Source organism: Protopterus annectens, chromosome 7.part0 (assembly GCF_019279795.1).
Source record: "Protopterus annectens isolate FY-2018-M chromosome 7.part0, PAN1.0, whole genome shotgun sequence".
NCBI classification, from domain to species: domain Eukaryota; kingdom Metazoa; phylum Chordata; order Ceratodontiformes; family Protopteridae; genus Protopterus; species Protopterus annectens.
Window position 1 is genome coordinate 1,707,547,221 of NC_056739.1, and position 24,063 is coordinate 1,707,571,283.

The window sequence follows — 24,063 nt, forward strand, 5'->3', positions numbered from 1 at the left end:
TGAACTTTTAAAACTGTCTACCCTAAAGTATGCATCCATTCCAGTCAAACTTCTGGCCATAGTGCAATTGAGATTTAAAATCACAAGTGGATAAAAGGTTCCTAATCCTGTTAGATGAATGCCATAAACCCTATGGCAGTGTTCCCCTTTAGTGCCTTCCATTACATGTTTGTCTGGCCTCTGTTCCTCAGTATATTAATAGACTTCTAAGCAAAGTGTACAATAATGACTTTTGCACTTGCATATTAGAACTTTATTATTCTGAAAGACAATTTATTCCTAGTGCTTGATGAAGGAAATACAAATATCTTCTTAAGAAACATGTACTTCATCTCAGTAATGAAAAGGATGGACACTGCTATTCAAATGAGAATGTAGACCCTACCATATATAGAACATAATCAGTGTTAGCTGAAGACTTTTTTTATTTCCTTGAGCATGCCAGTAGTAACCATACATGATAAACAAGGACAGGCAATAGCAACCATACCTGGCCAACTAGGTTAGTCAATAATAACTACACCAGATCAACAAGGATAGTTAGAAATAACTATGCCTGACCAGCAAAGACTGCCAGTAGTAACAATACTTGCTGAAAGGAAATTAACATCTAAGTTAGTCATACTGCAATGACTGTAAGATTACCTGTAGAAGGAACTAGCATAACTTATTCAAATAGTCAAGAGTTCAATCCAAAGTAACACACAATTTAATGCATCTTTCTGCAACAAAGAAAAAGATGAATGTGGAGACCATTTTTTTTCTGTAATAAATGAGTACATAAATAACTGACACAAATGTGTGTAACTGGATCCATGTCATAAGATCAAAAGTTAAAAAAGACTGAAAATTAAAATATCTAAAACTCAAAATATCAAAAGCATTTTTAATACAGGGGGCAAGCCCCCCACAACCCCTGCTAATTATATATACCAACTCTGAGATTGCATAAGAATGAAGAAGAGGCAAATTCCCATGTTCATTATTTTGGTTTTCAGTCTTTTGAGTTTTCGATCTTATGACATAGAGCCATGTAATCAAGTTGTTTTATTAAGTGTGAGCAATATGCCAACTACAGTTAAGTGATGCACAAGGCCAGGAGACCTCCAGTAGCTATGTTTAGTTAGTTAACATTACTAACTGGATAAGTGTCATGGTCAACTTTTTATAACAACATTTCCATTTGCAGACTAGCTTAACAGTACAGGTGTGTTCCACTTAATGTCCTTCCACACAATGTCCGACTGCATTTGCATCTGCACTGTACTAAGCAGATATAAATGTGGTCAGCTGTTGTGAAGAAGGACGTTAAGTAAAGCACAATGTAAAGAATATGGTGTTTGCTTAACATCTACACAACTTAACGTTCTGTGGGATATAAAAACTATCCCAGACATTAAGCAGCATATAGCTGTAATGCAATTCAATGTTGTTTCTACATGTGGATCTGCTGTGTAGTTAATGTTTTATGGGACTTGAACACAACAGTTTCCTCAATGACTGCCTAATACAAATGCAAACCATGTGACTTCGTGAACCTCAACCACTTTTAGCTCAGAAATATTTATTTTTTGTCTCCTTCAGATGACTTCTGGCATGGCTATCCATGCTCCCCTAATCTAGTCCATTGTCATTGGCTGCCTTGACCCCACGTAAGCCTTCAAGAGGAGAGTGGACCTCCCCATCTGCATAAGGAAGTTGTCTTGTAACATCTGGTGACACAGTAAGCCAACAAGCAGAGGAGACCCAGGTAGTCTGCAGACATATGGTATGTCATTGGTAGAATGTTTTCATTAATTCCCCATTTGTTTCCTGAATCACAGATGCATTAAGAAATTCATATGCACTCCAGTATGGTCAAACAAGAGTCTCTGTATGTGTTTCTTCATGTAAATTTTTACCATCTAACCAGAATTACCAGAGGTGACCCTGTGCTCGATTATAGATTAACCAGTCTACAAGTCAGCAGATCTCAGTCCCCCCCCCCCAGTCATTAAGGACCTGTAGCAGTAGTCACGTACAGGTTTTTAGTTACCCAGTTGGACATGCTGACCTGCCAATCACTAGCCAGGTACTGTCATTGTACAGATGGAACAAGACTTTTCACAGCTAAACTAATAATGTTTATTTGAAGTGATATAAAACAGTGCTCTAATAATTGTAACAGCATATTATTCTAAAAAATATAAAAAACATTTGAATATTATGTGCCACTATAAAAACAGTGCAATCAAATAAAATATTGTTCCTTACATATGTTAGATTTCTCTACAAAGTTGTAAGAAACTAACTGTTCAAGTCACAACAATGTGCATTAAATAATTCTGTTTAGTTTTACATTTGTGCGTGCGAGATCTCGTAATTCAGTAATGCACAGTCAGCCATTAATCTCAATGTCATTGTTATTGCTAAACAGCTCCATAAGACCTTTAGTTTGTGAAGAATCACTCGTTTTTCACCAAAATAGTAAACAGAAGTAATGATTCCATATCATTAGCAAAGAGTGAGATTCTTTTTAATCACAGCTCAAAGCCTAAAGATGCCTATAATTCCCTGCTAAAAAAATAAGGTTATCCTGAAGTCTGCAGACACCACCAGACCATGTACATGTTGAGGCAGCTAAGGTTGTTACTACTTAAGTATTTCAAAAACATAGAAGGCCTGTAGCTGATATAAATTTTAGTGCTGGTATGTTTTACATTTATTAGTTAACATATTCTATATTGCCTTCTCACTGGAAGGAATATTCTCTTCTGTAACGTCAGCTGGTGGAGAATATCTTCTAAGTGAACAGCATCAATGGAAGGTTCATTTCATGGTAACCAAATAGTTTTATGGATGGCATATGTAATAAAATTAAGATATTTCCATTTTTGTGTATGGTATAGATGTTATTTTACTATCAAGCAACACCAAATTGCACAGAATAAAAATGGGCAAAATTTATATGTTCTTATAAGAAGAAAGCTATTTTACTACAAAAGCAGTTTGTACCTGAATTTAATGTGCTGAAGCTTAGCTTGAGTTTGATGTGTTATGCCCCTTCGCCCAAAAAAAATGATTCACGTAGTCATTTTAGGATTTTTTTCCCTAGAAAATATAGAATAAAGTTTTGTTTATCTCCAAGTAACTCCATTATGCTAATGAAAGGGTGATTTTTCTTGTGAAGAATTTTACTTCCTTCTCTTAGTAGTTACCAGTCATGGTTCACTAATTGGCTCATAACTATTCAGGGCACAGTGCATGATTGTTTAGAAAGATCCAACATGCACAGTTACAGGGTTACATGTCTATACACCAAAAAGGACAGAACATTCGGAGCACCCAAGGCTTTAACAACTTTGTGGATGTTACTTCATTGTTTTCATTATCTTATCATGTAAGTTATAAGCATTTTGAAAGATAATTTCCTCCACCTTACAGAAGTGTTATATTTCTTCATTATTAGTGCCTCTGGTCTACATCTCTCCTTTTATCAGTCGGTTAGCAAGTATTTATCTATTGTGTCTTTGCAGTAGGAAGGATAATGCTGTTGTTAGGTCAGCCTTGTTTCATTTATTGATTTCCTAAAATGAACAAGTATATCTGCAAAAAGGAATCCAGCATGACGTGTCCACAGAAAAAAAAATCTTCCTTTATGGTATCACTTCCTGTCAGTAAATCTCAAATTGATTGGAGCACCAGGTCCCAGAAGTCCATGGGTCCTTGCATGAACAGAATTTGTCTTTGGACCAACATCAATCTGAAATGTTTGCAGTATCTAAAACAAGGCGTAACAAAAGAAAAAATATTACAAACTGGCCAAATCATTTAAAACACTAAATGTTACTGTTAAATTGTGATAGTGTGTGAAGGCTATTACAATGCAATCACTAATTAATAGATGAAGGGTTGATGAACATCAAACATCATTATACCTTAATGTTAACAGAATTGAATACACCCTATGACATCGGAATTACAGTAAAACAGCATTAACAGCAGTGTGATTACTGTGTAATGTGCTAACTGTACAATACTATAAGAATCAGATGTTCAATCAAGTAACAAAAGGTCCAAAAGCCCGTCAGGTTTCATACCATTAAATATGATACTTGATATCCTTAGAAAGCTCCTCAGTATGAGTTATTCTAATATTCTGAGATAATGAATTTCACTGTTTGAATAGGGATAAAAGGGTAATCAAAATTCATCTTACTGTCATTGAGTAATATATGTGAATCTTTTTTCATCTGAAACCTGACATGAACTCATTCACTGAGGCTTTCAAAATGTTAATATGATTTGTCTAATACTCCTTAACTCAAGGAATACAAGCCATGTTTACCCTGCCTTTGTGTACAGTATGACAACATTGCCCAGGACGATTTCTAGGTCTTCATTATCTTTAGAATTTGTAATTATTTGACCAATTTTTGTTTATCTACATAAATATCAAAACAATTAGACAGAAATCAGGTCGAACATACATATATTACACAAAAACAGACCCGATATAGATATTTGAAAGTCAATTGCAGTAAAAGTACAGGCCACAGGTAGTGGCAGACCTGTTACAAGAAAAAGCATATTAGTGTATAAGTGTATACAATACTCTCACTTCCTGTAATAAGACATGCAACACGATTGCTCCATTGTTTAAGAGAATGCCTAGGGTCCTATAATTCTTTGCTTCACATTTCTCCCCTTTATGTTTATATACAGGTTTTACAGTAGTATTCTTTCATCTCTCAAAGAACTTTCTTCAAATGACATTCTCAAGGATACTACAAACTCAGTCAACTCCTATGGGTCTTATCTTCTGCTTCTTGAACTGTTTTAAACTGTTTAAAGTTGTTTTTGCACCTGCACTTTTAAAGTTTGCCCTGTTTGTTGCATTTACCTGTTGAGGCTACACACTCAAGTGCTCTAGCCTGTGTTACATATTTATTGCACTTTCCTGCTGTTTGTTGCAAAAAAGAAAAAAAAATTATCCTTGTTTCCCATCTTTCCTGACCTAGAGTAGTCCAAATACAGGCTTTGCTGTATTCTGGACTTTTGGAAAGTTCCTGTGTTGCCCATTTCCTTTCTTGGATAAAGGGAGGCTTCTTTGTTCACCAGTGGCAGTGGAGAGCTTAGAGCAGCCTATCTATCCCTGGAGGAGTGTTCCCAGCACAAGAATCTGGTAGTCTATTGGCTGTTTTGGGCCAATTTCTAGCTCTTTCAAGTCCCCCTGTATAAAACCCGCTTTGGTGCGGTTTTTGCACTTGTTACTACTCAGCCAAGCTCCTTGTGGTCCTGCAGAGTGGTGCTAGCAGCAGAGAGGCTAAAAGAGCGACTGCTAACCTGATAAAAGTGTTTTTTTCCTGCTACTACCTGGGCGACTGTCCGATCTAGCTAAACTGCAAGTATTTCTGCTTCTTGAACTGTTTTAAACTCTTTAAAGTTGTTTTTGCACCTGCACTTTTAAAGTTTGCCCTGTTTGTTGCATTTACCTGTTGAGGCTACACACTCAAGTGCACTAGCCCGTGTTACATATTTATTGCACTTTCCTGCTGTTTGTTGCAAAAAAGAAAAAAAAAAAAAAAAATTATCCTTGTTTCCCATCTTTCCAGACCTAGAGTAGTCCAAATAAAGGACTTTTGGAAAGTTCCTGTGTTGCCCATTTCCTTTCTTGGATAAAGGGAGGCTTCTTTGTTCACCAGTGGCAGTGGGGAGCTTGGAGCAGCCTATCTATCCCTGGAGGAGTGTTCCCAGCACAAGAATCTGGTAGTCTATTGGCCGTTTTGGGACAATTTCTAGCTCTTTCAAGTCCCCCTGTATAAAACCTGATTTAGCACGGCTTTGCGCATAGCACAGCATCAGGCAGCGCCGCTTAATTGGGTTTAAACCATTCTCGGCTCCACAAAGTCTGCTCTTCACTTTTTCCCTTAGAACTGATCTAGTTCTCATAATAAACACCTTATTCCCACTCTAAAGCCTGGCACTTGCTCACTAAAGCAATTATATAAGTCAGCACTAAAAAATTAAAAGCACTACACCCTCACAAACTCCCCTTGAGTACTTTGTCCCCCACTGGCCCTTTTTTTCAATTATAAAGGAATTCCCAATACTATTCTAGCATGTCCAAAGGTCAGTTGTCAATCTCCTCTCTGGTCCAGCTGGTGAATCTGGGAATCTTGAGGCAATGTTACAACTGCCTCATGTACACAGACAACCCTCTCCTCCTCCAAACAAATTCCAACACATGTGAGAGATGCAACCATATAGCCAAACTGGAGGCTAAGCTCTCTCAACTCAGTACTGGCTTAACCAGTCAGGAGGAGAAGGAAACCACACTCACTACAATTCCAGTCTCACATAGACCTACCACGACAGCAAACCAAACACATAAACACACAAAAACATACTCGGAGGCTCTAAATAAAAATCTGCCTAAGCAGCAGAGAACTCCAAAGCAGACACCCAAGCAACCGCTACCCCAAAACAAAACACATGCAACACATAGCTCACAAAGCCAGTGTGCCGAACAGTCACAGCCCTTAAGGCTAAACAACACACCTGATACACTTGTAATAAGTGACTCTATCGTCAGGCACACTGACGTCCCGCTCACCAGGCTGAACAAGGAGAAGGTCATGGTGAGCTGCCTGTCGGGCGCTAGGATCCACCACATAACACAAGCACTCAGGTCACTCCAAGGCAAGTACAAATATGACTCAGTCATTGTCCATGCTGGTGTGAATGACCTGAGACATACCTCCCTGGACTACGTGAAAAGAGACATAGAGGAGCTCTCTGAGCATATAGCCCAGGACGGTATGACCCTGACCTTGAGTAGCATCTTACCCTCACCAAGAATGATGTCACAATATGAAGACAAGATGATCAATTTCAACAATTGGCTTAAGTATTGGTGTCATTGAAAGGGGATCCAATGCCTGTCTGCCTGGGATGACATGCTCGACAAGCCACGATGCTTCGCTAGGGACAGCTTGCACCTGTCACCCCTGGACATTCGGATATTGGCAAAGGCTCTTGCCACCCCCATAGTGCCTTTTTTAGGCAAGGCTAAAAAGAGAAACCCACCTCCATAGGTATCACAAGGGATAAGAAACTAACAGTAATGCTACTCAATGCCAGAAGTCTAAACCTCAAGATGCATGCACTCAAAACTCTCCTTAGCATGGAGAACATCGATATCTGTGCAGTAACAGAAACCTGGTTCAAGGCTCCAGAGAGCACCCCAGCACTACCAGGTTATACCTCATACCATGTTTTTTGGCCCCAAAATTTGGACCGAACCACAAAAGGAGGGGGGGAGTATCAATATTCGTCAAAGATACCCACACATCCAGGTTGGTGGCACAGCACGAAGCATCAGAGACTATCCATGTGCAACTCACAGTGGGTAAAACTGCCTTCCAGTTTATAGCCTGCTACAGACCACCCTCCCAAACCCAGGAACCCCACTCGGCCTTCCTGAGAACACTGGAAAATATGAAGGTCTCTCCAAACACCATTATATTGGGCGACTTCAACTACCCTAACATAGACTGGGAGCATTACTCTAGCTCCAACACCCTAGCCCAAAAGTTCCTAGAATTTATAAACTCAAATGCTATGGAACAACTTGTTGCCACTCCCACAAGAGGGTAAAACATACTGGACCTGATCATCACCAACATGGGGACTCTATGCTCCAGACCAGAAGTGTATCCCTCACTGGTAAGATCAGACCATAAACTAATCTCACTAGATATTCACATCCCGACCCCAGCCCCTGCCCAGAAAACCACAGTGAAAAACTTCTCTAAAGCAAATTTCACACTCCTCAAAACCGAGGTGGAATCCTTCAAAGCCCCCGGGCCTGTGGAAAATACGGCCCAGACCGCAGAATCCTTTATAAATGCATTCTATGAACACCTTCAGGAATGCATGGATCATGCAATCCCAAATAAAACCAAGACCTAATCCTCCAAAGTTAGGCGTCCTGTCCGGTGGAACCCAGCCATAAACAAACTATACAATAGAAAGAGGAAGATACTACATGATAGAGCAAAATCCCAAAAAGGGAAGGCATCTCTGATCAGTATTAGCAAAAAACTACGGGCACTCATAAATTCGTTTAAGGCCAGCTTCAAGAGAAAAATTGCACAGGACACTAAGGATAATCACAAGGCTTTCTTTAGTTATGTTAGGAACCTGGGTGGGAATTCCCAGATATGCTCAAAATTAGTCCAAAATGACAAAAAATACACCGAACCCACAGACATTGCCAACATCCTAGCTGACAGGTTCAGCGCAAACTTCTCCCCCCTTTCCCCACCAAAAGGGCAAATATCTATCCCAGCAGAGTGCTGCTCCCCCATCTCAGATGCTCAGGTAAGAGCCGCCCTCTCCAAAGCAAAAAACACAGCATCAATGGGACCAGACGGTGTCCCGGGCTGCGTCCTACATGAACTCCAAGAAGAACTAAATCCAAACATAAAACTACTGTTCAATCTCAGCCTTACTACAGGATATGTACCCAAAGAGTGGCGTACAGCAACAGTAGTCCCTCTCCACAAAGGTGGTGCCTCAACGGATCCTGGAAACTATCGCCCCATAAGCCTGACTAGCTTGGTGTGCAAAGCTATGGAAAGGATCATCATGGACCTCATAAATAAAGATATTGGGGACCTACAGACACTGGATCCTACCCAGTTCGGCTTTGTTAAGGGCAGATCCTGCCTCTTAAACCTGGTTGATTTCTTTGAAACAGTCACCAAGGCCATTGACGAGGAGAAGGTGGTCCACACAGCCTACCTGGACCTTGCAAAAGCCTTTGATACAATACTCCACTCGGGCATTATAGATAAGCTCACCAGCTTAAATATAAACCCCTGTGTCACTAGATGGGTTGCAAACTGGCTCAAGGACAGAACCCACATGGTTAGAATTGCTGGAGCCATGTCAGACTCCAAACCAGTTACAAGTGGCGTCCCACAAGGCTCAGTCCTGGGACCTCTCTTGTTCGGTATATATTTCTCGGAGGTACAGGCTAACACAGAAGGACTGTGGCTGACCAAGTTCACAGATGACTGCAAACTGTGCGCCATAATTGACTCTCCAGCCGACACAAGCATCCTACAAAAAGGGCCTCATAGAAACAGACAACTGGTGCCAGAGCCATGGCCTCAAGCTAAACACCAAAAAGTGTATAGTCATCCCCTTTGGAAAAAACAAAATGCCCACAAATTACCACATAGGTGGTAATCCATTAAGTACGGAAGAAGTAATTAGGGACATGGGGACCCAAGTTGATAGCAATCTCTCATTTGACAACCACGTGGCCAAAGTGGTTAGAAAAACATTTTATATAGCCCACCTAATCATGAAGGGATTCACATCTAAATCAGGGGAGGTCATCGTGCCTCTTTACTCATCCCTCATCAGGCCCATAATTGAGTACAATGCCCCTTTTGGGATGTACCTTACCAGACACCTGCAGTAACTGGAAAGACCCCAAAAGTACCTCACCAAGAGGATCAAAGGGCTCAAACAGATGCCATATGCTGCCCGGTTAAAGAAACTCCAGCTCTACTCAGTGGCATACCGCCTGCTCAGAGGCGATCTGTGCCTGACGTATAAAGCCATGTCCAACCCGGAATTAATGGACATGCTGCACCTCAGAAAATCCAAATCCCATTGAGCTATGCGCTCGAGAGACTTGAACGTTAGCACTGAAATAAATAGGACATGCTGGAGGGACAGATTCATAACCCAGAGGCTCCCTTCACTCTGGAATAAAATCCCAGTCCAGGTTAGGCAGAGTCCCTCATTGACTCTCTTCAAGACGTATCTTGATGAGTGGATGGGAGATTGTAGGTTTACCCTGGGTATCACTTCTGTGTCACTGTTAGACAGAGGCACAGTATACTAACCTCGAAAAAGGGCATAGCAAAATTCATTTAAAATGGGTGGCGAAAGCCAAACACACTGTGGCTAGGCTTATAAATGCCCTAGGGCAGATAGCCTAGTATGAACCCATGAACCTATTCCATTGAAGCCTATAGCATTTTTGTGTTCATGTTAGCCAAATACCTTAAGTTAAAATTTGGGTTGGTTGATATTGATAAACTGGAGTCAATACAAGATAATATTGTATTTTATTTAATATTTGTTTACCAGGGTAGTGCACTGGTCAATACTGACCAATTTCAGAGTCAGCCTGGGTGAAATACAAAACATTTCACAAACAAAAATACAGAAATGAAAGCAATAACAGAGTAGTTTAGACTAATTACATACAAAAAAAAAATGCATCTCTGATGGTGTCAAATTTAATTCGTTCCTCAACGCTTGGGTTTGGATCCGATCCTTGGATCTGACTCGGCCACTTCTATTAGCTCATGGATCTCTGAAAACTCTCAAGCTCCTCCCTTTCCCATAATGCCCTAGTCCATAACATACCTCAGATCTTGTTTGCCACCTTAGTGTACAGAAGAGGTCACGGTCTTGCTGTCAAGCTTCTAGCGATTTGGGTAGTGTGTGTGTGTTTCTATTAGATTATCTTAATGTCTGAGAAACCCTCATGTTTTAAGAAATGTATGGCTTGTGGCCACAAGATTCTCTTGTTGGATGCCCATTCTAAATGCATTTATTGCCTAGGCCCATCACACCTTGATGCTAGTCGTAATATATACAAGGGCTTTAACCCTAGGGCCCTTATAGATAGAAAACAAATTGATACTCAGAGGCTTGCTACCTTCTAAATCTACAACTTCATCAGCATCTTCTGGGGCTCGAACCCATAAAAACAGAGAAATAGGATTCCATAAAGCTTTCCCCAAGCTAACAACTTCATTGGCTCCGGGTTCAGATCCTCCTCTGAAACTTTCTAAGATATCAGATCCAAAAATCAGAACAGAAAAATCTCCTTGGATCCAATTGCTACTCTAGTCCCCGTATCCAGTTACCTCTAAACTACCTCCCCCCTTCTTGGAGTGGTCTCTTAAGGCATCATCATTCGAGACTTTAGTTGACAGCATCTTTGACATGCATTTCCAAAAGCTTGACCGAAACCAAAGTAGACAGGATGATAAGGCAATATCTGTTGAAGAAGATACAAATGAGGATTCTCCTGGCTCTGACCCCATCGGGTCCTGAGACCCTTATTAGTACAACCCCTACTCTTGCTACCTCCTTCTCTGATCTCTGGTATCAGGGTCTTAGGATCGAAAGGTTCCAGATCAATTCAAATTGGATCTGAAGATACTGGTATCTTTCACTTCAGTGGCATCTGTGAGTGGACTGTCTCAAAGTGCCTCAAAGTCGGAGGACTCTCTGAGATGTAGTATTGCAGATGGATCAAAGGTGTTGGAGTTGACTCTGAAGCTGCTGGAGCCGTCTCTTCCCTCAGAGCCTCAGCATTAGACAGCTTGGCTCTGACTCCCTCTTTGAGTGCTCTGCCTTTAGGGAGGAGCTGTCCGTTTCCTTCTCTCTGAGGCATGTGGCATTTTGAAGTAGTGGAGAGAGATTTCTATCCCTAGAGCTCAAACTTCTCTACTTCTTCGGCTCCAACCACCCTAGCCCATTTGTGTCTGTGTCTTGAGACTCAATCATTACCACAGGGACAGCCAACCCAAGTTAGCCACCAGGATACACAACAGGGTATACTGATTTCTTCTGACACTTCTCTAGAACATCCCACCGAAGTTCACAGGAAGAAAAATTGCAAAAGGTGGCACCTGGACTTTCCTTAAGAGTCCATCAAGGAATATACTGATTTTGAAGAGGGAGAAGGGTCCCCCAAGATCACCACCCAATGATGTCTCATTTGGAGACATTCTGAAACTGCTAAAGCAAAGGGGTGGTTGGTCTCCCAACAACCCTTCCCAAGAGGAATCTATATTCGTGGAGGCTTTTGGTACTGGCCCGTCTACCTCCTGGGAGACTCCACCCACCTATGAGCTCAGTGATTTGGTCTCTCAGTGGGTATGGGCCAGACAAGATACCGGCATCACCTAAGGACAGAACCTTTTGGAGCACAGGAGTACCAATGGATGGCATGGTTGTAGCGACAGCCACAAAGAACAAACTAGCAAACAAAGTTCCTCTGTCCATGCCCCAGCAGGGATTATAGCGCACTGGACAGATTGGGGAAGCGTGTTTATGCTTTAGTGACCTATGCTGTCTGGACAGTGAACCATTTGACACACTTCACAAGACTCCTGTGAGGGATTTGATTAAGGAATTTTCCAAATCCCTCTTTGGGACATACCCTCTGAGGCAGAGAGTACTATTGCCTTGCAGTTTGCTAGCCTTCAGTCCATTTCCAATTCATCAATGAGGCTCATCTCTCATGCAGCAGAAGGTACATCATGGGTGTCGGGTTCATGTACTTCCATTAGAAGGCATGCCTGGATGTGCTTGTGTGACTTCGCAGAATCCTTCAAAGCTTCCTTCATCAATGTTTCCTTTGATGGAAGTTCCTTATTTTGCCCCATAGTGAAAGATGCACACTGTAGATGTGAGCAGGTATTTTTCGACTCCTCAACACACCTTTTCTCGGAGCGAACAAGGTGGTCAAAAATGTAGTTCAGGAAATCTCAGGGTCCTTTCCAAGATCCACGCGTAGACCGTTCTCCCAGGAGCAGAGGGGGAACTCTAATAGAAAATGCTGCCCTTGTGGCAGAGGAGTTCCACAAAATCAAGGATCTATAGATGCTTTCTCTGACAGATCCTACCAGCGCTCCTGAAAGGAGGCCCGACTGTCCATCTCTTGAGGCAGTTGGGGGTCATTTATCCCTGCATCAATCAGAGAGCCTTTTTGGAAATTACACATGATTCATGGGCACAGAGGATAATATCCAAAGGTTATATCATACCATTTTCCTATCCATCCCAGATGGTTTCAAAGAAAATCCCTGATGTCCCATCCAGTCAGAGGGAGGCAGCAGCACTATATGGTGTTTAGCAAATGTATGGCAGTAGTAGCAGCTCACTTGAGGCTGCAGGGATTCTGAGTGTTTTCATTCCTAGATGGCTGGCTCATCACCTGATCCAAACTTGAGATTACTTACTGCAGTTATGCTCCCATCTAGGCATTTCAATCAGTTAACAAATCTCATCTGGAACAATTGCAGACATTGAAGTGTATCAGTGTCTTATTCAGTATGATCGCGCACACAGTCAAGAGTTCAGACTATTCAATACCAGGTCAGAAAGATCATCCAAAACTCCTCTCTCTCAGCTCAGTTAATCCTTTAAGCTTTGGGATCGATGTTGTCGACAGTCATCCTAGTACTGTTGTCAAGGTACCATATGAGAATGCTTCAGTGGACATTAGCAACTCAATGGTCCAATCGATATTTGGATATTGAATGGATAAAAATAACTCAGGCTTGCAAAAGCTATCTCCTACGGTGGATACACTCCACTCAAGTGCAAGGACAACATCCCTTTGTTCTTCCCCAGTCCAAGGCCATATTGATTACAGATGCCTCCATATTGGGTGTGGGGGAGGGTATTTCCTGGGAAGGACAGTCCAAAGCACATGGTCCCCCGAAGAGACCAACATGCATATCAATGTCCTGGAAATGAGAGCGACCCTCCTAGCATTGCAGGCCTTCCAAGCCACTCTCTCCACCTGGATTATTGCAATTCAGATAGATAATGCCTGTTGTCTGGTACATCAACAAACAAGGGGGAACCACATGATCTAATGTTGTTACTCTTCATTCATTCATTCCTTACTGAAGGGTGTTGGTTCTGTCCTTGGAACTGAGTCGGCTGTTATAACAAGCTCACACCAGCCAAAAAAAACTCTCGAGCTAAGCTTACCCATAGTGCCCTTCACTCTATCACCCCAGATCTCATTTGCAGTGTATACTATCAAGACGTGTCAAGCCCAGCTCTCAAGCTAAGTCATTTACAATTTTCTACTTCTAAAAATTCTTTTTATTGGTTACTTGTATAACTTTTTCTTCACTAGTCATTTAGAGTTTGCTAACCCTCTGAAGTCTCTTGTTTTACTTTCTTTACCAAGTTTGTGGTATTCTCCGTACCATTGCTGCTACCAGTCTCCCTTACCTCTGAGGTAATGCCCAATACTATTGTTGGTATCCCCCTCAATCCACCTCCTTTTCCTTTCTCCCTTTCTTTACCTGTTGCGTATTTCTTGTTTTACCATTGTTGGTAAGCAAAATACTCTTTTTCTTTCTTTAACTGTGGTAGTGTGTAATTTTTTGATTGTTTTTGTGTATAATGTTGTCAGACAGGTGCTCACTGCATATTTGATGATGGCTGATGAAAAAGGAACAACAGGCTTCAAACAGTGCAATAAGTGCGGTAGAAAAATGCTGAATTCAGACAGTCACTTTTCTTGTGTTTATTGCCTCCGGGTACAGCATTTAGTGTCCGTACCTTGATGGAAAAGAAAAATAAACCGATTCTTAAGGGCATTCTAAAAACTCCTTTCTCAGAAGCTATTTCTGAGACGTGGGCTCAACCCCTCCTAAAAAAGAGCACAAGAAGTGAAGCCATTCTGTTCCTTCATCTCCAAAATCAGTTAAATCTTCTGAACTGAAGGGAAAAATATCTAAATTGACACCAGCAATGTCACTGGGGCCTCAAACCCCTTCTACAGTGCCACCCTTGATACCAAGATAATACCAATACCAGTGTCGTGCTTGGCACCAATGCTTCAATCTTCTACTACAGTACCATCCTTGGCACCAATGCCGAAAGCTCCCCCCACAGTACCTCTTGTGAGTACGGAACCACCCAGAACTTCATCTCCCATGGTACAAATGGCAGCTACAGTACAGACCCCCTTTCGGCACCAAAAATAGTTTTCCAACTCAAGTCTTTGCCCCCCCCATACATCTTGCTGGTCCTTTGACCAGGGTGCCAAAAGGTGAGGTGTTGCATCTGACACAATATTCCCCATCGGCAGGTCCCTTTTTTGGACAGCACTGCAGCCCCTTTATAGAACGCCCTGATTCTCCGTCGGGGATGTCAACCCCCTCCTCCAGGAGCCTTTCGAAATTCGATGTAGTGAGACTCGTGGATCAGCTATTGGCGGCCAGAGGATTTCCAACTCCTTCTAAATCCTCCCTCCCACCAGGACTTGAGGAATTCTCTCCACAAACTCAGACATCTATTCCTCTTTTGGCCTCCTTGGAGGTATTGGAGCTGTCGACACTAACTTCTTTGGTTCTATTGGTAGAACTTACCATGGCTCCAGACCCTACCCTATGGACCAACTGACTCGGGATCGTGACTGGGCTGTCGGCACTGTGACCCCTACTATGGCGCCATCTACTATGGTTCCAGTTGTCTTGGTAGCACCAAGATCTCTTGTGGCTCCTTCCCTGGGAGTGAGCTCATCAGAGCGGGGTGTGACCCCAGTTCTGAGGTTGTCTTTCTGAATTCCAGGCTCCCACTCCTCTTCAGGCAGGCCCACTTTCCAAATGATGGAGAGGGCACTTGCTTCTGCAGGCTCATAGCTGCTCCCTTCGGTGCTGGAGACTCATATATATACCTATCCTCTGAACCGCAGCTGACACAGTCCACTGCTCTAGGACATCGAGCATGGAACCTCAAGATACCCTTCCATAAGGGCCTCAAACCCCTTCTACAGTGCCGCCCTTGATACCAAGATAATACCAATACCAGTGTCGTGCTCAGTACCAATGCTTTGACTTTCTACTACAGTACCGTCTTTGGCACCAATGCCGAAAGCTCCCCTCACAGTACCTCTTGTGAGTACAGAACCACCCAGAACTTCATCTCCCATGGCACCAATTACAGCTATAGTACAGACCCCCTTTTGGCACCAAAAATAGTTTTTCCAACTCCACTCATTGTCCCCCCCCCCATACATCTTGCTGGTACTTTGACCAGGGTGCCGAAAGGTGAGGTGTTGCCTCTAACTCAATATTCCCCATCAGCAGATCCCTTTTTTGGACAGCAGTGCAACCCCTTTATAGAATGCCCTGATTCTCCATCAGAGATGTCAATCCCCTCCTCCAGGAGCCTTTCGGAATTCGATGTAGTGAGACTTGTGGATCAGCTATTGGCAGCCAGAGGATTTCCAACTCCTTCCAAATCCTCCCTCCCACCTAGACTTGAGGAATTTTCTCCACAGACTCAGACATCTGTTCCTCCTTTGACCTCCTTGGAAGTACTGGAGCTCTGGACACCGACTTCTTTGGTTCTATTGATAGAACCTACCATGGCTCCAGAACCTACCCTATGGACTTCAACTGACTCAGGATCGTGACAGGGCTGTTGGCACTGTGACACCTACTACGGCACCGTCTACTATTGTTCCGATTGTTTTGGTGGCACCAAGTCCTCTTGTGGCTCCTTCCCTGGGGAAGAGCTTGTCAGAGCAGGGTGTGACCCCAGTGCCGAGGTTGTCTTTCTCGGTTCTGGGCTCCCACTCCTCTTCAGGTGGGCCCACTTTCCAGGTGATGGAGAGGGCACTTGCTTCTGCAGGCTCATAGCTGGTCCCTTCGGCGCTGGAGACTCATATATATACCTATCCTCTGAACCACAGCTGACACAGTCCACTGCTCTAGGACATCGAGCATGGAACCTCAAGATACCTTTCCACAAGGTAAGAGTCCTCCTCAGATGCCCCCACTGAGGAGGTACCACATAAGAGATTGTGTAAAAGGAAGCACATGGATTCCCCTGAGGAATCCTTTACTGAAGATACAGACTACAATGAAGGGGAAGGGTCCCCACGGTAGCCCCCTGAGGATGTCTCATTTAGAGATATACTGGAAATTTTAAAGCAGTGGGGAGACTAGATGCCCACCAACCCTTCCTCTGAGGAGTATGTGTTCTTGCAGGCTTTCTGTGCTTGACCCTCTACTTCTTGGGTGACCCTGCCTGCAGATGACCTGGTGCAGCTCATCATGCAGCACGTGTGGAGGAATGGTGACACTGTTGATCTTATCCCCTCAAGGACAGTCCACATTGGTCCAAAGGCCTACCAGTAGACACTATGGTGGTGGCGGCGGCCACTAAGAAAGAGCGTGACAAGGAGAGCCATACTGTCCATCCCCCAAACAGGGAGTCTCGGGTGATTGACAGGTTAGGGAAGCAGGTGTTTTCTTCATTGACCTTTGCCATCTGGTACCTGAATTACTTAGCACACTTTACCAGGCACCAGAGAGACCTAATTTCGGAACTCTCGGGAACCTTAGCAGGAGCAGTTTTTGACGAGGTACGTGACAAAGTTTCCTCACAGCTTGCCACCCTGGAATCTGTATCTAACTAGTCCGTGTGATTGATCTCTCATGCTAAACAAGGGGGCAGCTGGAGCAGCAGGTGCAGGCGTTGTCATGAGATGTCATGCCTGGATGCACCTATGTGATTTTGCAGACCCTTTTAAGTCTTCCTTTCTCAACGCTCCAGTGGAAACTTCTTCTCTTTTTGGCCCAACAGTGAAAGACTCATTGGCCATGTGTGAAAAGGATGGCAAAACCCTGTCTGCCGTGAGTGTATGTTTTTCCACTCCTCAACGATCTTGCTCTAGGAATCAGAGGAGTGGAAAGAAGTGGTACAAGAAGTCCCAGGGTCCTTTCTGTAACACACATGATGAGTTTACCCCCCCAGGGCAGAGGAGAAAACTCATCTGGAAGATGCCCCCTCAGAGGTAGAGGGGCTCTGCATAATCAGGGATCCAGAGATTCTTTCTCTGGACAACCCTATCAAGCCTCCTGAAGAGCGGCCCAAATGCTTACCTCTAGAAGCAGTTGGGAGATGGTTTCCTCTGCACCACTTTGCCTGTCAAATGATAACCACAGATTTGTGGGTGCAGACAATAATTACCAGATGTCCACATACCTTTCAGTCTTTACCCAAGGCTGCTAAGGCATAATCCTGACGTTCCACCCAGTCAGAGGGAAGCAGCAGCTCAAGAAGTACAAAAGCTGCTCCAAAAAAGAGTCATCCAAGCAGTCCCACCAGACCACATAGGATCTGGATTTTGCACAAGGTTCTTTTTAGTGCCACAAAAGACAGGGGACTGGAGGCCAATCTTGAACCATAACATCCTAAATAAATTTGTCAAAAAAACAAAATTCTGGATGGTCACGGTTCAGTCTATAGTACCTTTTCTAGAAAAAGATGATTGGATGTGGTCTATAGCTCATCAGGATGCATATTACCACATAAAAATGGACAAACACTCCAGAAGATTCCTCCACTTCTCGCTGGGAGTATATCACTACCAGTTCTGCACGCTGCCCTTTGGTCTTTCTATGGCCCCCAGAGTGTTCACCAAATGCACGGCAGTGGTAACAGCTCACTTGAGACTGCAAGGATTCCAGGTGTTTCCATATTTAAATGATTAGCTCCTTACCACCCCCGCCAAGCGCCTACTGGTTACAGCCTTGCATTACACTCTGCAGCTAGCAGAATCCTTAGGGATCTCAGTAAATGATGAGAAGTGCAAGTTGACTCCTTCGCAAACCCAAACACCCAATCGTGCCTAGTCTCCCTCCCACTGCACAGACTAGAAAGACTAAGATCTCAACTCCAGGTGATACTCTCTCAGGACAAAGTTCCAGCTTGGGCAGTTCTTCAGCTGTTAGGTTCTATGGCAGCATCAATTACGATAGTTCCCCTGGCAAGACTACACATGAGGCTTCTTCAGTGGCTTTTGCTAACACAGTGGTCCCCTTTGACTCATCCTATGTCCTTTCAGATCCGCCTAATAAATCGATGAAAACAAGACTTAATTTGGTGGATGAAGCCAGAGAAAGACCTATGGCGCCGTCCTTTCTTCCCTCCCAGCCCAAGGCCATAGTGACCACGGATGCCTCCCTGAATGGGTGAGGGGAGCATTTTCAGAGAAAGTCCAAGGCACTTGGTCACCCATGGAGGCCAACCTGCATATCAATGTTCTAGAGCTGAGGACAGTGCTTCTAGCATTGCGAGCATTCCAATCTGCCCTCCCATTAGGGACAATTGCTATCCAGTCAGACAACATGTCTGTAGTCTGGTATATCAACAAACAAGGGGGACCCAAGTCCTACCCGTAATGTCGAGAGGCCATGAGAATTTGGCAATGGGCGATAGCTTCCAACCACTTTCTGACAGCAATGCACATTGCAGGATATTACAACTTGATTGCAGACAAACTGAACAGATGCATCCTTTTGCCTCATGAATGGTCCCTCAATCCTATCATAGTGGCGAAGATCGTCAATCACTGGAGTCAGTTTTGCTGCAATCTATTCACATTGCCAGCAAACCACAAATGCAGCAGCTACTTTGCTCTAATTCCCCCACAGGGGGAATCCCCGAGGGAGGCTCTAGTACATGATTGGCCCACAGGACTACTATATGCTTTCCCCCTCTTCTACTGATCCCACAGTTTCTAAAGAATGGTCTTTGGTTGAGAAGCACAGTAATCCTCATTGCACCTGACAAGTCTGGTTTCCCTTTCTTTGGTCTCACCTAGTACATCAACCATGGATTCTGGATCCAACTCTGGAATTGCTGTCGCCCAAACTTATCGAGCCTCAAGCTGACAGCTTGGTTCCTCCACTTCCGGTAATCACCAGGCAAAATAACCTATCCTCCCCTGTACTTCACATTATTCTGGCTTCTCATAAACCATCCACCAGGAAACTTTGCCTCAGCAAGTGGAAAAGATTCATAATTTGGTCTCAAGAGAGGGGAATAGAACCATGTTCAGCTCCGCTTGATTTGGTACTGGATTATTTATCAAACCTCCTCCACTCAGGAGTGTCAGCTTCAACTATTCGAGTGCACCTGGCGACTATCTCTTACTTCCACAATGGCTTCCAGGACTCATCATTGATTTCTCACCATCTTTGTAAGACCTTTTTAAAAGGTACTATGTACATTAGGCCCCCCTTTAAAGAACCAACTGAGCCCTGGAATTTAACACTAGTTGTAGAATCCTTAACTTGTCCTCCTTTCAAACCTGCTGCCACTTGCAATATAAAATTTTTATCCTGAAAAACTTTATTCCTGGTGGCTATTACTTCAGCAAGATGAATATCTGAATTACAAGTTTTGTTCATAAAAACATCCTTACATGGTTTTCCATAAAGACTAAGAGTATCACTCTGGACTAATCCCACCTTCTTACCCAAAGTTATTTCCGATTTGATTATTAATCAAGCAAGCAACCTGCCAGTTTTCTTTCCCAATTTTTCCTAACAAAGGAGAATACACTCTACATTTACTTGATGTGCATAGACAACTGTGATTCTACTTGAGACAGGACTAAATCACTACAACAGTCTGAACAACTATTCATGTCTTTCTCAGGACCAAAATCAGGAAGATCTGTTTTCAAAGTGACTCTCTATAAATGGTTGAGAGATGGTATTTGCTTTATCTATCGACAAAACAAAGCTCTTCTACCATCTAAGGTCAAGGCTCATTCAGCCAATTCAGTCGCAACATGTGTTGCCTTCCATGCAAGAGCTTCAGTGGATGACATTTGTGCAGCAGCAACATGGGCCACCCTTCATAACTTATCATGCATTACAAATTGGGTTTGGTCTCCGGGGGAGAGCTTCCTTTGGTTCAATAGTGCTCATGGAATATCCTTCCATAGGGCCACCCAAGAAATAAAGTAGCTAGGGACTCTGTCCCATCAGTAAGGAATGAATGAAGATTAACAACACCAGATAAAGAAGTTATGTTCTTACCATAACGTTCCATCTGTATCTGTGTTGTTGATCTTCATTCATTCATTACAACTCACCTGTCGCCCCCCCCCCCCCTGAAAGACTCCTGGAGGTTCAGATTTGGTCTTACCTTATGATAGGGTAGTTGCTCAGATAAAGCCACTGCTTTCTTCCTTTTTCTTATGGGCAAACTTGATCTGAGTTAATAGAGGGGCACTATGGGTAAGCTTGACTCGAGAGTTTATTTTAGCTGGCATGAGCTTGTTATAATGGCTGACTTGGTTCAGAGGATGGAACTGACGCACATCAGTAAGGAATGAATGAAGATCAACAACACAGATGGAACATTATGATAAGAACATAACTTCTTTTTATTCCCCTGTGTTGAGAAGCTTTGAGAGTGTGACAATGGACAATCTCATCCAATTGAACTTTGACAGCACCGCACATACTGGGGAAGCCCAACTTGATTGTAGACAAATTAAGCAGGTCTATTTTGATGCCTCGCGACTGGTCTCACAGCATTCTGTCATTGGTGTCAACCGTGCTGTGACCTTTTTGCATCCCCTCTCAACAAGTGCAGCAGGTTCTTTGCCCTCATCTCTCCTCTGGGGAGTCACCGAGAGATGTTCTACTTCAAGACTGGCCAACCGGTGTCCTTTATGCCTATCCTCTGTTACCCGTAATCCCCAAATTTCTTCAAAAAGCATCTGGATTGAAGAACACAGTAATCCTGACTGCCCTAGTCAAATTTAGTTTCCCTTTCTTTGGCCTCTTCATCTTTGTCCTCCATGGATTCTGGATCCAATTCCATGCCTTCTGTCTCACCAGACAGACTCAATTCACCCAGACATTCCACACCTAAAGTTGACTGCATGGTTTCTCCAGTTCTGTTGATTGCTAGACAACCCATGCTCTCCTCCCTGGTCCATCATATTCTCTTATCCCACAAACATTCTACTAGGAAACATTACAAAAGCAAATGGAAAGAATGTGTAATTTGGGCACAGCAAAAACAATTAGATACCTTTTCTATTCCTTTTGCTAAAGTTCTGGAATTTTTAGCATCAGTTTTCATTGAAGGAGCTAGGTGTTGTACTGTTAAAGTACAGTTGACTGCTATTTCCAACTTTCATATATGAATAAACAATTCATCTCTAGAGTCCTCCAAACATTGCAGAGCATTTCTGAGAGAAACTTTTCTCCTTAGACCCCCAGTTAAAGATCCTACTTTCCCTTGGGATTTAAATATAGTCTTGCAAGCCCTAACTCAGTCTCCATTTGAACCTTCAGCTAAAACAGAGCTAAAAAGTTTAACCTGGAAAACTATCTTTTTAGTAGCTATTACCTCTGCCAGAAGAGTTTCAGAATTACTGGCCTTGCCTTCCAAGCCCTCTTATTTGATTTTTCATTAAGATAGAGTATCCATGAGAACTAATCCTTCCTTTCTTCCTAAGGTGGTGTCAGAATCTAATATCGATCAAACTATCAATCTGCCAGTCTCCTTTCCAAAATTTTCAAACAAAGGAGAGTATACCTGACATACAAGGCCATGTCAAACCCAGATTTGATGAATATGCTTCATCTCAAAAAATCTAGATCCCTCAGAGCCACAAGGGCGGGTGACTTAAACCTCGACACGGTTATTAATAGGACGTGCTGGAGGGAAAGATTCATCACCCAAAGACTCCCTATGCTGTGGAACAAAATCCCGGTTTATGTGAGGCAGAGCACCTCGCTGGCCTTGTTCAAGAGGAATCTTGACCAATGGATGGGAGATCGCAGATACACCCCAGGGGTTACCTCAGTGTCACTGCTCGACAGAGGCATAGCTAAATAATGGGCATAGTTTCTCCAAACTAAGGGGTGGCGTAAGCCACAAAACTATGGGCTAGGCTTATAAATGCCCTCGGGCAGATAGCCTAGTATGAACCTATGAACCTATACGTTACACCTATTGGACGTTCATAGACAATTACAGTTTTACTTACATAGAATGAAAATTTTTAGGAAAACAGAACTAGTGTCTTTCCCCTTTTCAGATTTAGAATTGGGCAAATCAGTCTCTAAAGTAACATTAGCTAAATGCTTGACTGATTGTATTACCTTTGGGCAAAGACATGCTCAATTTATTATAAACAAACGACAATGTACGCATTCCACTACATCTATGGCTATGTCTTCAGCTTTTTTGGATAGATCTTCTCTAGATGTTATTTGTGCAGCAGCAACTAGGACTAATCCTCATACTTGTATTGCTCATTACAAATTGGATCTGGTCTCTATGGTCAGAGCAGCATTTGGCTCAGCTGTACTTAGGAATATCCTTCGTTAGAGTCCTCCTTGGGCTTAGGTAGCTGGGGACACTGTCCCAAGAATTGAGGAATGAATCAAATTTGACAACATCAGATAAAGAAGTTATGTACTCACCATAACATTCCATTTTTGTTCATTTTCATTCTTTCTCAACTACCTGACATCAACCCCCCTCCTTGTTGTCTTTTGGAAGGAATTGAAGATGCTGAATAAACTTTGGGTCCTAGATTTTGATAATTATCCTATTTTATTTCTTTACAATGCTCTAAAGATATAAGGGGCTGTAAACAAGATGTGAGGTATTTTAGGGAGTAGGGCATTATGGGAAAGAGAGGAGCTTGAGAGTTTTCAGTGATTCACAAGCTAGTAGAAGCAGCCGAATTGGATCCTAGGATCGGATCCGAACCCAAGAGTTCAGGAAGAATGAAAATGGACAACTGCAACACAGATGGGACATTATGGTGACTACATAACTTCTTTATATACATTGCAGTGAATAAGTACAGTGCAATGTATGACCATTGGAGTGTAATATACAATATATACATTAGTTTCTAAAGTGGGTACATCTTTAGTAAACCTTGAGAGAGGAGAAGCGACTTAAGAAAAGAGATAGGTTAGGTGATATGTCCTGTGTTCAAGCAGGAGCATTTAGCTTGGATGAAGAAGTACTTTTTAAGCTGCATTCTGAATTTGAAATAAGAGTTGATTTCCTTCAAGTTTGTTGATGGGGAGAGCTTGCCAAAGAGTTGGCACCTGAGACTTGAAAGCATGTGCATTGCTGTGGAGTTTGGTTCTAAGGATGAGAGTTGTTATGGCTTGTGAGTAGTGTCTCAAGTTGTATGAGGAGTTTTTTCATGAAGTCTAACTGCAAAGGGAGTAAATGGTGTGGAAATGGAGTAGATTGTAGAGTTGGCCCTTTGAACACCATATCATGTAACATGTAGTCAATTTTTTTTATAAGAAATGTTCACAAAATTTGTAGATGTCTCCTCATAAAAATCATTTAATTGTATTGATTCTGTTAATTTTGTGAACATTTCTTATAAGAAAACTGACTACATATTATACAATATGGTATTATCCCTGACCACAA

General features: G+C 42.7%; 1 protein-coding gene across 1 annotated transcript in view; it reads right to left on the reverse strand.

The window, feature by feature from the left end:
* Positions 1–407: 407 nt before the first annotated feature.
* Positions 408–24,063, reverse strand: part of LOC122807189 (cytochrome P450 27C1-like) — a 413,262-nt gene continuing 389,606 nt past the window's right edge. Inside the window, exon 8 of the mRNA XM_044078238.1 lies at positions 408–3,760. Coding sequence (XP_043934173.1) covers positions 3,644–3,760 — 117 coding nt within the window. The 3' untranslated portion in view covers positions 408–3,643. The remainder of the gene's footprint in view (positions 3,761–24,063) is intronic.